The sequence below is a fragment of the Balaenoptera ricei genome, chromosome 2, assembly GCF_028023285.1.
Source record: "Balaenoptera ricei isolate mBalRic1 chromosome 2, mBalRic1.hap2, whole genome shotgun sequence".
Classification (NCBI taxonomy): Eukaryota; Metazoa; Chordata; class Mammalia; order Artiodactyla; family Balaenopteridae; genus Balaenoptera; species Balaenoptera ricei.
In genome coordinates, this window is record NC_082640.1 from 64232662 (window position 1) to 64244888 (window position 12227).

The 12227-nt window shown below is 38.0% G+C and overlaps 1 protein-coding gene across 1 annotated transcript in view; it reads right to left on the reverse strand.

Moving 5' to 3' along the window:
- The window catches only part of BBS4 (Bardet-Biedl syndrome 4), a 46081-nt gene that overhangs the window by 25757 nt on the left and 8097 nt on the right, over positions 1 to 12227 (reverse strand). The window contains exon 2 of the mRNA XM_059912802.1: positions 7917 to 7968. Within this exon, the coding sequence (XP_059768785.1) occupies positions 7917 to 7968 (52 nt within the window). The remainder of the gene's footprint in view (positions 1 to 7916; positions 7969 to 12227) is intronic.

Here is a 12227-nt window from a genome sequence, read left to right on the forward strand (position 1 = left end):
TCAGTACCAGACTTCTATGGGACTTTGAGCAAGTTATTTAAGTCTCCGGGCCTCCATTTTCATGCCTATAATTTTCACTGGAAAATTACGAAAAATCTGAACGTGATCATTCAATAAAATGTTAATTTCCTCATGTTATAATAGGAATTATGACACTTTTCTACCTCAATATATTACTTGAGACATCAAAAGATATAACAAATCTTGAAAAGAATGTAAATGGAAGACATTTTTATTAGTATCGATTTGAGCTCTGTATCAGACAGGGTCTAACAAGGAAACCCAGAAACCACTTGAGGATTTAGAACAGAAGGACTTCAATGCAGTGAACAGGTGAGGGAAGAAATGAGAGGCCCAATAGGGAACAGTGATGCAAATCAGAGGTTAGCATGGGAACAAGTCACTACCACCTCTAGGCTGAAGGAAAAAGGGAGGGAATGTATCGCTACCAGCATCCAAGGCTGAAGTTACCTGGAGGAAGCTGAAAACAGAATGGCCTGACTGGCAGAAGCAACAAAAGAGACGCTTCCAGAAACCACCCCACTCCTCCAACTTTCCAAAGCAGACAGAAAGAGGGGAAAGCCCTGGCTTCTCCTACTTGCTACCCTCCAATCTCTTGCCAGTTCCTCTCACTTGCTAACCCAGCCAGAAACTGCTGACACCAGAGCCTGGGAAGGAATGAAGCCCACAGGGTCAGCTGCTCACAATACTCAGCGGAGAAGGGAAGGGTGAGGAATGGATCTGAGGGCAAACAGGCCCAGGAGCAGCAGAAATATCAACTCTGCTCAGGAACATAGATGATGATGGAGAAGGAGGAGGAAACTGGACTGAATCAGTAGTCACCCAAGGATCCATGTTAGAAGATAACTTTTTAAAAAAATATTAAACTGCTACCTATCCAACTTGTTTGCTTCTCATGAGCTGAAAATGGGATGAGGAAGAAAGGAAAAGGTCATATAAAAGATCAATTATGGTTTTACTACATACCCTAGATTATTTTATTTTACTTTCTCAAATCAAAACTTAATTATATTTTATCCTTCTTAGGGGTGCCTGGGTGTGTGTATCCCCCATGTGTATTTATATATGATATTTTTATGTATTTATATGATTTACTTATATCTATAATTATATAATACTGATATGTAATTTATATATATATGTATTTGATATATATCTATATCAAAGTGTTTTCTCCCCTATTGTAACACTGAATGTTCCCATGAGGCTAGTGAGTCATGCAATTCAGGGACTATTCCAACATTACAGATGAGGAAATTAAGACTCCAGAGGTTAAGTGATTTGCCCATACTCAACAACTAATTAATGGAAGAGGCAGGACTATAGCCCAGGTCCCCAAAGTTACTCGTTAAACTATACCAAGTTTCTGCCCCAACTGTTAATGACTTTCTAATTTTAAAATATAAGTGTCTGGGCTATCAACTAGACATAACTTAGCAATACTAAATTAATAATGATTTTAAAGTTTTTCTATTATTAAAAAAAAAAAGCAGGGCATCCCTGGTGGCTCAGCGGTTAAGAATCCGCCTGCCAATGCAGGGGACACGGGTTCGAGCCCTGGTCCGGGAAGATCCCACATGCCGCGGAGAAACTAAGCCCGTGCACCACAACTACTGAGCCTGCGCTCTAGAGCCCACAAGCCACAACTACTGAAGCCCGCGCACCTAAAGCCCGTGCTCCACAACAAGAGAAGCCACTGCGATGAGAAGCCCACGCACCGCAACGAAGAGTAGCCCCTGCTCACTGCAACTAGAGAAAGTCCACGGGCAGCAACCAACACCCAATGCAGCCAAAATTAAATAAATAAAATAAATAAATTTATGAAAAAAAAAAGCAGAACAGGACTTTTAACATATTAAGGTAGCAAGATTTTCAAATTTTTGAAAAAATTGGTTGGGTTTTTTTTTTTTTAAATACATACTTATGGTAAGACAAAGCTGAAAGGACACAGAGAGTATTAAAGACTCTCTCCATTCCTCCTCCTCACTAGAGGTGAACAGTTAGTATTTTCTAAGGAATTTCTATGCCTATATAAGCATATGGGCAAATGTACACGTGTACATGTACACAAAGGGGATTATATTAAACATATTTGGAAACTGCTTATATCTACTGAATCTAAGTACATCCTTTCCAGTGACCCAGCAATCCTGCTCCTAGATGCATGTGTACCCAAAAAACATATATTGATACTTCATGGTGGCATTATGTATAACATCTCAAAATTAAAGTATCCCTAATGTTCATTCAGAGTAAAATGAACAAACTGGAGTATCACCCCACGATGTATTGATAATACTAGCTTATAATGAAAAAAAACAGCCACTACTACATGCAACAATATAGATGAATACCACAAAGATAATTCTGAGCAAAGAAGCCAGATATTGCAAAGTACATACTGAATGATTCCATCCATTTATATTAAGTTGAAAAGCAGGCAAAACTGATCTACACGGTAGACGTTAGATACAAGTAACCACCTTTGAGAGGAGCGGTTAATGACTGGTAGGGGGCATGATGGAGGCCTCTGGGATGCTGATGATGTTCTATAACTTAATCAGGATCGTTAGTACCTGAATATGTTCACTTCGTAAAAATTTACTGAGCTGTACAATTATAATTTATGCACTTTTCCGTATGTATGGTATATGTCAATAAAAAAGTGTCAAGAATCAAACTAAACACCTCCTCAACCAAAAAAATTAATTTCTGCGGGACTTCCCTGGTGGCGCAGTGGTTAAGAATCTGCCTGCCAAAGCAGGGGATACGGATTCGAGCCCTGGTCCAGGAAGATCCCACATGCCGCGGAGAAACTAAGCCTGTGAGCCACAACTACTGAGCCTGCGCTCTAGAGCCCGCAAGCCACAACTACTGAGCCCGCGTGCCACAACTACTGAAGCCCGCGTGCCTAGAGCCCATGCTCCACAACAAGAGAAGCCACAGCAATGAGAAGCCCGTGCACCCCAATGAAGAGTAGCCCAAGCTCGCCGCAACGAAGACCCAACACAGCCAAAAATAAATAAATAAATTTATTTTTTTTAAAAATTTAATTTCTGCAATACCAATGCAGAAGAGGAAGGGGGGACATACAACTCAGTCTGCGGGTAAGGGTCAAGACTTCCTAGACAAGACACAAAAGGCATTAACCATAAAGGAAAAAAACTAATAAATCAGCCTTCTATCAAAATTAAAACTTCTGATCATCAAAAGATACATTAAGGAAGTGAAAAGATAAGACACAGGCTGAGGGGTGGAGACAAAATTCACAATACATATAATAGGCAAAGGACTTGGACCCCAAATATATTAAAGAATTCTTACAAATCAATAATAAGAAAACAAACAATCCAATTTAAAAATAAGCACAAGACTTAAACGTTTCCTTCACAAAAGAAATGAGTGACCAATAAGTACATGAAAAGGTGTTCAACAACACTAGTCATCAGGATAATGCAAATTAAAGTCACAATAAGATACTACAACATACACACCATCATGTCTAATATGAAAAAGATGGACAGCATCAAATGCTGGTTTGAATTTACAGCAAGCAGAACTCTCATAATTGCTGGTGGGAGAGTAAAATAGCACAACCACTTTGGGAAACAGTTTTGCAATCTCTTATAAAGTTAAAACATACACTTTACATATGACCCAGCAATTCCACTCCCTAGGTACTTACCTTACAAAAATGGAAACACATGCCCCACACCCACAAAAAGATGTATAAATGTTCATAGAAGCTTTTACATAACTTTCGAAAACTGGAAACAACACAAATGTTCATCAACAGGAAAATGGATAAACAAATTGTGGTATAGTCTTACAGCAGAATACTAGACAGCACTTTCAAAAAATAAAAGAACTACTGATATATATATATATATCTCAATGTGGATGAATCTCATAAACATTATGCCGAGTAAAAGATGCCAAAAGCTAAATAGTACATACTGTATGACTTCACGGCAGGAAGTTCAAGCACAGACAAAATTAACTTTCAGGGACAGAAATCAGAACAATGGTTCCCTCTAGGACAGAAATGAAGGAAGGATTGACTGTGAGGAAACTTTCTGGGTGATAAAAATGGTTAACTCGACCTAAGTGATGATTGCATAAGTACATATAGTTATCAAAATTCAAAAGTTGGGCACTTAAGATTTGTAGATTTTACTAGCATCGGGAAAAAAATAAAAGTTAAATTTAATTTTTAATTTAAATTAAAAGTTAACACTGTTCCTCAAAAAAAAAAAAAAAATCAAACAGAATTACCACAAGAACCAGCAATTCCACTTCTGAGTGTACACCCAAAAGAGCTGAAAGCAGAGAGCCTCTTTCTACAGTTGCTGCTAAGACGCTTCCAAGGAAGCTAAGGTCACATTGCGGTGAGGCCCTGAATAGCACCGAGCCTGGCAGCCGCCAGCTGGGCACTTCCACCTTCATCTACTTGGCCTCATTCTGCACTACAATAGGTGACAGTCACAGAGGATAGATCAATGTTCTCATTAAAGCAGCCAATGTAAATGCTGAACCCTTCTGGCAAGGCTTGTTTGCAAAGGCTCTGGCCATCACCAGCCTGGGAAGCCTCATCTGCAATGTAGGGGCTGGTGGACCCGCCCCAGCAGGAGGTCCCACCACCTCCACCACTGTTCTCCAGCTAAGAAGAAAGTGGAAGGCAAAGAAAGAAGAACATGAGGAGTCCAATGACAACATGAGCTTTTTGACTAAATCTCTTTTGTAACATATTCAATAAAAAGCTGAAGTCTGATTAAAAAAAAAAAGAAAGCAGGTACTCAAACAGGTATTTATACACCAACGTCCATAGCAGTGATGTTGACAATAGCCAAAAGGCTGAAACAACCCATATGTCCATCAACAGATGAATGGGTACACAAAATATGTACTGCATATACATACAATGGAATATTATTCAGCCTTAAAAAGGAATGAAATTCTGTCTAACATTCTATAACACAGATAAACCTTGAAAATATTATGCTAAGTGAAATAAGGATAAATATTGTATGATCCAGAATAGGCAAATTCATAGAGACAGAAAGCAGAATAGAGGTTACCAGGGGCTAGAGGGGAGGGGAAATGGGGAGTATTATTTAATGGGTACAGAATTTGTTTGGGGTGCTGAAAAAGTTTTGTAAATAGATAGTGGTGATGGTTGCACAACATGGTGAATGTAATTAATGCCACTGAATTGTACTTTTAAATGGTTAAAGAAGTAAATTTTATGTAAATTTTGCCACAATTTAAAAAAGAATCTTCTATTAAAAAAATACTCTGGGGACTTTCCTGGTGGTGCAGTGGTTAAGAATCTGCCTGCCAATGCAGGGGACACAGGTTCGAGCCCGGGTCCAGGAAGATCCCACATGCCGCGGAGAAACTAAGCCTGTGCACCACAACTACTGAGCCTGAGCCTGGGCTCTAGAGCTCGCGAGCCACAACTACTGAGGCCGCGTGCCACAACTACTGAAGCCCGCACGCCTAGAGCCTGTGCTCCGCAACAAGAGAAGCCACCTCAATGAGAAGCCTGCGCACTGCAACAAAGAGTAGCCCCTGCTCTCTGCCACTAGAGAAAGCCCACGCACAGCAATGAAGACCCAACAAAAATTAATTAATTAATTAATTAATTTAAAAAAAAATACTCTGAAAACAAACCACAAGCTGAGATCAAGTTTATCACATAGTAAATACTGTCTCAGGTTGTAGATAAAACTCATTCTGGGCTATATAGCCACCCCAAAATGGATAAGGTCTTCAATGAAGACTCCTTTAAAGAAGGAAATATGCCCATGAAGTAAATCAATTAACTCACATCAATTATGGATAAGGGCCTCAACTGAAAGCCAGAAGAAAGTTATCTAAGGTCGTATCATGAGGAAAAATGAAGAGGAGTTAAGTAGCCCCATGTAGGATATTATTTTCTCAGAAGCATCAAGTAGTTCTGATAAACAATTCCAAATAAGTTGCTTGTTCTTGAAAAAGTCCTAATATATTTGGACAAAAATCCCAAATAGAAAGTTGTTTATCCCTTCCACAGCTGGTACTCACTACCCTCAAGACTAGAGTCAAGCTAGGATATGGGCCTCTCAAGCTGAGGAGGGAAGGGGGCAGGATGGGGGACAACATCCAAATCTAGACTCAGAACTTCTCAGTCAAAATGCCACGACTGCTGCTTGTTCAAATAAAGTCTCTCTGCCTGCTAATCCAACTTGTGTGAATTGCTCACATTAAATTTACCAACCTCCTACCTTCTACTTTAAAGTATCATACTACTTAACCACAGCAGTGGTTCTCAATCAGGAACAATTTTGTACCCCCAGGGAACATCTGGCATTTTTTATCTCATTAGCCTGAATTGGGCATGGGCCAATTCTTGATTGGTGTATACTAATTACAACTCTCCTGGACTGGGAGTCAAATGAACCACAGGGTTTGACCCTGGAGGAATTATGGAAAGAAGACTGGAGAGATGATTACAATACCCACAAGTCCCACCACCAGACTAGCCAAATCACTCTGGTGATGAAATGAAATGACAGATACCACAGCGAGATGATTCTCATGTCCAGAAATGGTGTTTAAATTATTAGCGATGATGTTAGACATTTGCAGAATTCATCCAAATTTCACAAATAATCTAAATGGTACATGCACTGCTCTTTACAGTGTTTTCCTAAAAAAACTCTTTGAAAGTATATTCCTGAAAGTTAATAATTTCCAACAACTTGTATAATTTCAAAGTGTAACGGAAATGTCCCAAATAAACAGTTTATTGACAAAATCAACTTTAAAACTCTTAGCATACAACAGGAAAACACATGCTGCAAAAGGGCATATAGCCTGGTGCTCAGGTATGCAAACAAGAGCAACACACAGGACCCTGGGCAAGTCATGCCCCTTCCATGGTTTCCTCATCTAGCAAATAATAAATAAATGAATAAATAATAAAACAGATGGTCTCTCCTGCTAAACAAAAAGTTCAGGTATTTTCCAATGCCTGGCAGGTAGCTAGGACATCCAGTCCTTTAGACATGGAAGAACATCCAGTATAGTCACTGACAACTTGGTGCAAACCCTCCTAAGACTTCATAGGTTAACAACTGAAGAAATCCTATTCCTCTATGTAAAATATATATCCCTATTGGATTTTATTTTATTTAAAAAAATTTTTTTTGGCTGAGCCGCATGGCATCTTAGTTCCCCGATCAGGAATCAAACCCGGGCCCCCAGCAGTGAAAGCACCGAGTCCTAACCACTGGACTGCCAGGGAATTATCTCTCTATCATATTTTTAAAGGCAGTTCTTTACAATATAGGTCCTCACCTAGTTAGGCTTCCCAGACTCAATTTTTATAAAACCTCACACCTATTTAACATATGTATATATGAGATTATTTGAGGCCTGATATGTACTATAGGAACTTTAGAGTGGTTTTTCCACAAGTAGAAAATTAGTACACATTTATATAATAATAAAAGCCCATTTAAACATATTTACAGGTAAGGACTTCCCTGGTGGCACAGTGGATAAGATTTCACGCTCCCAATGCAGGGGCCCTGGTTCCATCCCCGGTCAGGGAACTAGATCCCACATGCATGCCGCAACTAAGAGTTCACATGCCACAACTAAGGAGCCCGCCTGCCACAACTAAGACCCAGCATAAGCAAATAAATAAATAAATAAACATATTTATAGGTAAAATCAATCCCGTAATATCTAACAACTTCACAAAATAAAAGCTAGATTTGGCAGAACATTCAGACTACTGCTTTTCCCAACAATCATATTTTTAAAAGCTCTAGTGGATACAGGATAGAAGAATCAATAAGACAGAGAAATTGTGCAAATATACACACAAAATGAAATTATATACAGACCTTTTTTCAGCCGGGGTTTTAGAGATTCAGCAGATGCAGGAAACTGAGTTCTCTGAAATGAAAGAAGTCTGTTAAAACACCACCATAAATCTTGCTAGCTTAAAGAATCATTCAAATAACAGTCATCAATAGCTCTCCAACCATGCAAGTAATCCATTACCTGCATACACGTACAAAGAATTATTTTGAATATGGTTTAAAAAACAAATGTCAGGTCATACTTTTGCTGTCCAAACTATTAATAATGTATAATGCATATTTATAATTACTTACAATATATATTTATTATAATTATAATGCATGATACAATGTATACAAATTAATGTCAACATATTAGTATTATACTTAATGCTATACTTCTTGGCAGCCAACCAAAAAAGTGATAATTTTGATAAGAGGAAGCTTATGAGGTCATCTACACAGAGATGGTCTAGCACTCAGTTCTAGGAGGGAGTATTTTAAAAGGGGCATTATTTAATATTATAGATACTATACTATACTATAACTGCAGAAAATCTTCAAGTGAATTTTTCTTTTATTTACCTCCCATGTTATATAAGGTATGATATAAGCAAAAATAATGGCTGAACATTTCCAGAAGTAATGAGACACACTAATCTTTAGATTCTGGATGCTCAACCAATTCTAACCAAGTTAAATGAAAATAAATCCACACTTTAGATCCATCATAGGGACCTGCACAGGGACAATAATAAGTTCTTAAAAATAACCAAAGAAAAATAATATCACCAGATTACCTGCAACGAAAGGACAGTTAAGATTGACAGCTGACTTCTCAATAATTAAAAATGGAAGATAATATCATATGACATTATAAGAATAACTATCCCCAAGAGTATAAAGTACTAAGTAACATGAATATTAACCTAGACATGAGATCAGCAAACTATGGCTCACAGATCAGATACAGCCTATGTTTATGTGGTCCACAAGCTAAGAATAATTTTTATATTTTTCATGGTTAAAAAAAAATTTAACAATACTTTATAACACATGAAAATTATATAAAATTCAAACTTCAGTGTCTACAACCAAAATTTTATCAGAACAGTCACACTCACATGTTTACATATTGCCTATAGTTGCTTCCTACAACTGCATAGCTGATTTACTTGTGACAGAGAATATATGGCCCATGAAGCTCTAACTATTTACTATCGGCCCCTTAAAAAACAGTTTGCCAACCCCCAATCTGAACTCTTACACGAATCAAAACTAACATTCACGAAAAATGGCAAATTTTATAAGGCTTTCAGACAAATAAAATTTGAGAGTTTTTAGAATCCCTAAATAAACTTTTAATGGACGTATTTACATTAGGAGAAAGGAAAACAACCCCAGAAGGAAGGAGTGGAACAAGCAAAGGAATTGGTAAAATACGGATATATATTATAAGCATCTACTTACTGAATAAAACAAAGTACAATTTGTAGTGCTGAACTGAGAAACACAAAAACTAAAAAACTGAACAACAATGGCATGAATTGGCAGAAAGCAAAGGGTAACAAAACATTCGATGATCCCTGTATTATTCAGGTTTACATCTGAACTTTAAGTTAAATATATATTATTTTTAAAAATCTGGACACTCACTTAAGGAAGATTAAAGTAAGAAAAGGAGAAAAAAATGAAATTCTCTAAAAGACAGATTATCAGAATGGATTTCTTTAAAAATCTAGATATATGCTATCTGTATGCGGATATCAGAATGTGGAGAAAGCTCTGACCCTCTGAAGATGCTGGGCTGGCAGGTTCATGCTGCTGATTAGCAGGTGTGTTGACAAGCTTTCTAGAATGTATCTGGGGTGAGAAAGAGGGCTGTGGGGAAAAAAAGACTTCTAATGTTAAGAATAGCTAAGGAACTTCCCTGGTGGCGCAGTGGTTAAGAATCCACCTGCCAAAGCAGGGGACACGGGTTCGATCCCTGGTCCAGGAAGATCCCACATGCCACGGAGGAACTAAGCCCGTGCACCACAACTACTGAGCCTGCGCTCTAGAACTCTCGAGCCACAACTACTGAAGCCTGTGTGCCTAGAGCCCGTGCTCCGCAACAAGAGAAGCCACCGCAATAAGAAGCCCGCACACCGCAACGAAGAGTAGCCCCCGCTCTCCACAGCTAGAAAAAGCCTGTGTGCAGCAACCAACACCCAATGCAGCCAAAAATAAACAAATAAATGAATAAATTTATTAACAAAAAAAATCTGGGTACTCACTTAAGGAAGATTAAAGAAAGAAAAGAAGGAGAAAAAATGAAATTCTCTAGTTAAAAATTACCAGAAAGGATTTTTAAAAAAAATCTAGATATATGCTATCTGTATAAAGAAACATCTAAAACATAAGGGCAAAGGAAAACAAAGTAAAAGGATGAGAACAGATACAGCAGTAAAATAGAAGCAAAAAGAAAAAGTAGCAGTATTAGCATTGAGACAAAATAGACTTCAAGAAAAAAAGCTTCATCAGGAAAATGAAAACAAATTAGACTGAAGATTAAAATGGAAAGAGCAAATTTTAAAAAATACACTATACATAGAGAATCCTAAAGATGCCACCAGAAAACTACTACAGCTAATCAATGAATTTGGTAAAGTAGCAGGATACAAAATTAAAGCACAGAAACCTCTTGCATTCCCATACACTAATGATAAAAAATCTGAAAGAGAAATTAAGGAAACACTCCCATTTACCACTGCAACAAAAAGAATAAAATACCTAGGAATAAACCTACCTAAGGAGACAAAAGACCTGTATGCAGAAAACTATAAGACACTGATGAAAGAAATTAAAGATGATACCAACAGGGCTTCCCTGGTGGTGCAGTGGTTGAGAATCTGCCTGCCAATGCAGGGGACACGGGTTCGAGTCCTGGTCTGGGAAGGTCCCACATGCCGCGGAGCAGCTAGGCCCATGAGCCACAATTACTGAGCCTGCGCGTCTGGAGCCTGTGCTCCGCAACAAGAGAGGCCGCGATAGTGAGAGGCCCGCGCACCGCAATGAAGAGTGGCCCCCACTTGCCGCAACTAGAGAAAGCCCTCGCACAGAAACGAAGACCCAACACAGCCGTAAATAAATAAATAAATAAATAAATAAAATTTAAAAAATATATATATAGCTAGGTTTAAAAAAAAAAAAAAAAGATGATACCAACAGATGGAGAGATATACCATGTTCTTGGATTGGAAGAATCAACATTGTGAAAATGACTAAACTACCCAAAGCAATCTACAAATTCAATGCAATCCCTATCAAACTACCAATGGCATTTTTCACAGAACTAGAACAAAAAATTTCACAATTTGTATGGAAACACAAAAGACCCCGAATAGCCAAAGCAATCTTGAGAAAGAAAAACGGAGCTGGAGGAATCAGGCTCCCAGACCTCAAGCTATACTACAAAGCTACAGTAATCAAGACAATATGGTACTGGCACAAAAACAGAAATATAGATCAATGGAACAGAACAGTAATCCCAGAGATAAACCCATGCACATATGGTCACCTTATTTTTGATAAAGGAGGCAAGAATATACAATGGAGAAAAGACAGTCTCTTCAATAAGTGGTGCTGGGAAAACTGGACAGCTACATGTAAAAGAATGAAATTAGAACACTCCCTAACACCATACACAAAAACAAACTCAAAATGGATTAAAGACCTAAATATAAAGCCAGACACTATAAAACTCTTAGAGGAAAACAAAGGCAGAACACTCTATGACATATATCACAGCAAGATCCTTTTTGACCCACTTCCAAGAGAAATGGAAATAAAAACAAAAATAAACAAATGGGACCTAATGAAACTTAAAAGCTTTTGCACAGCAAAGGAAACCTTAAGCAAGACAAAAAGACAACCCTCAGAATGGGAGAAAATATTTGCAATCAAAGCAACTGACAAAGGATTAATTTCCAAAATATACAAGCAGCTCATGCACATCAATATCAAAAAAAAAACAAACAACCCAATCCAAAAATGGGCAGAAGACCTAAATAGACATTTCTCCAGAGAAGATATAGAGATTGCCAACAAACACATCAAAGGATGCTCAACATCACTAATCATTAGAGAAATGCAAATCAAAACTACAATGAGGTATCACTTCACACCAGTCAGAATGGCCATCATCAAAAAATCTACAAACAATAAATGCTGGAGAGGGTCTGGAGAAAAGGGAATCCTCTTGCACTGTTGGTGGGAATGTAAATTGATACAGCCACTATGGAGAACAGTATGGAGGTTCCTTAAAAAACTAAAAATAGAACTACCATACGACCCAGCAATCCCACTACTGGG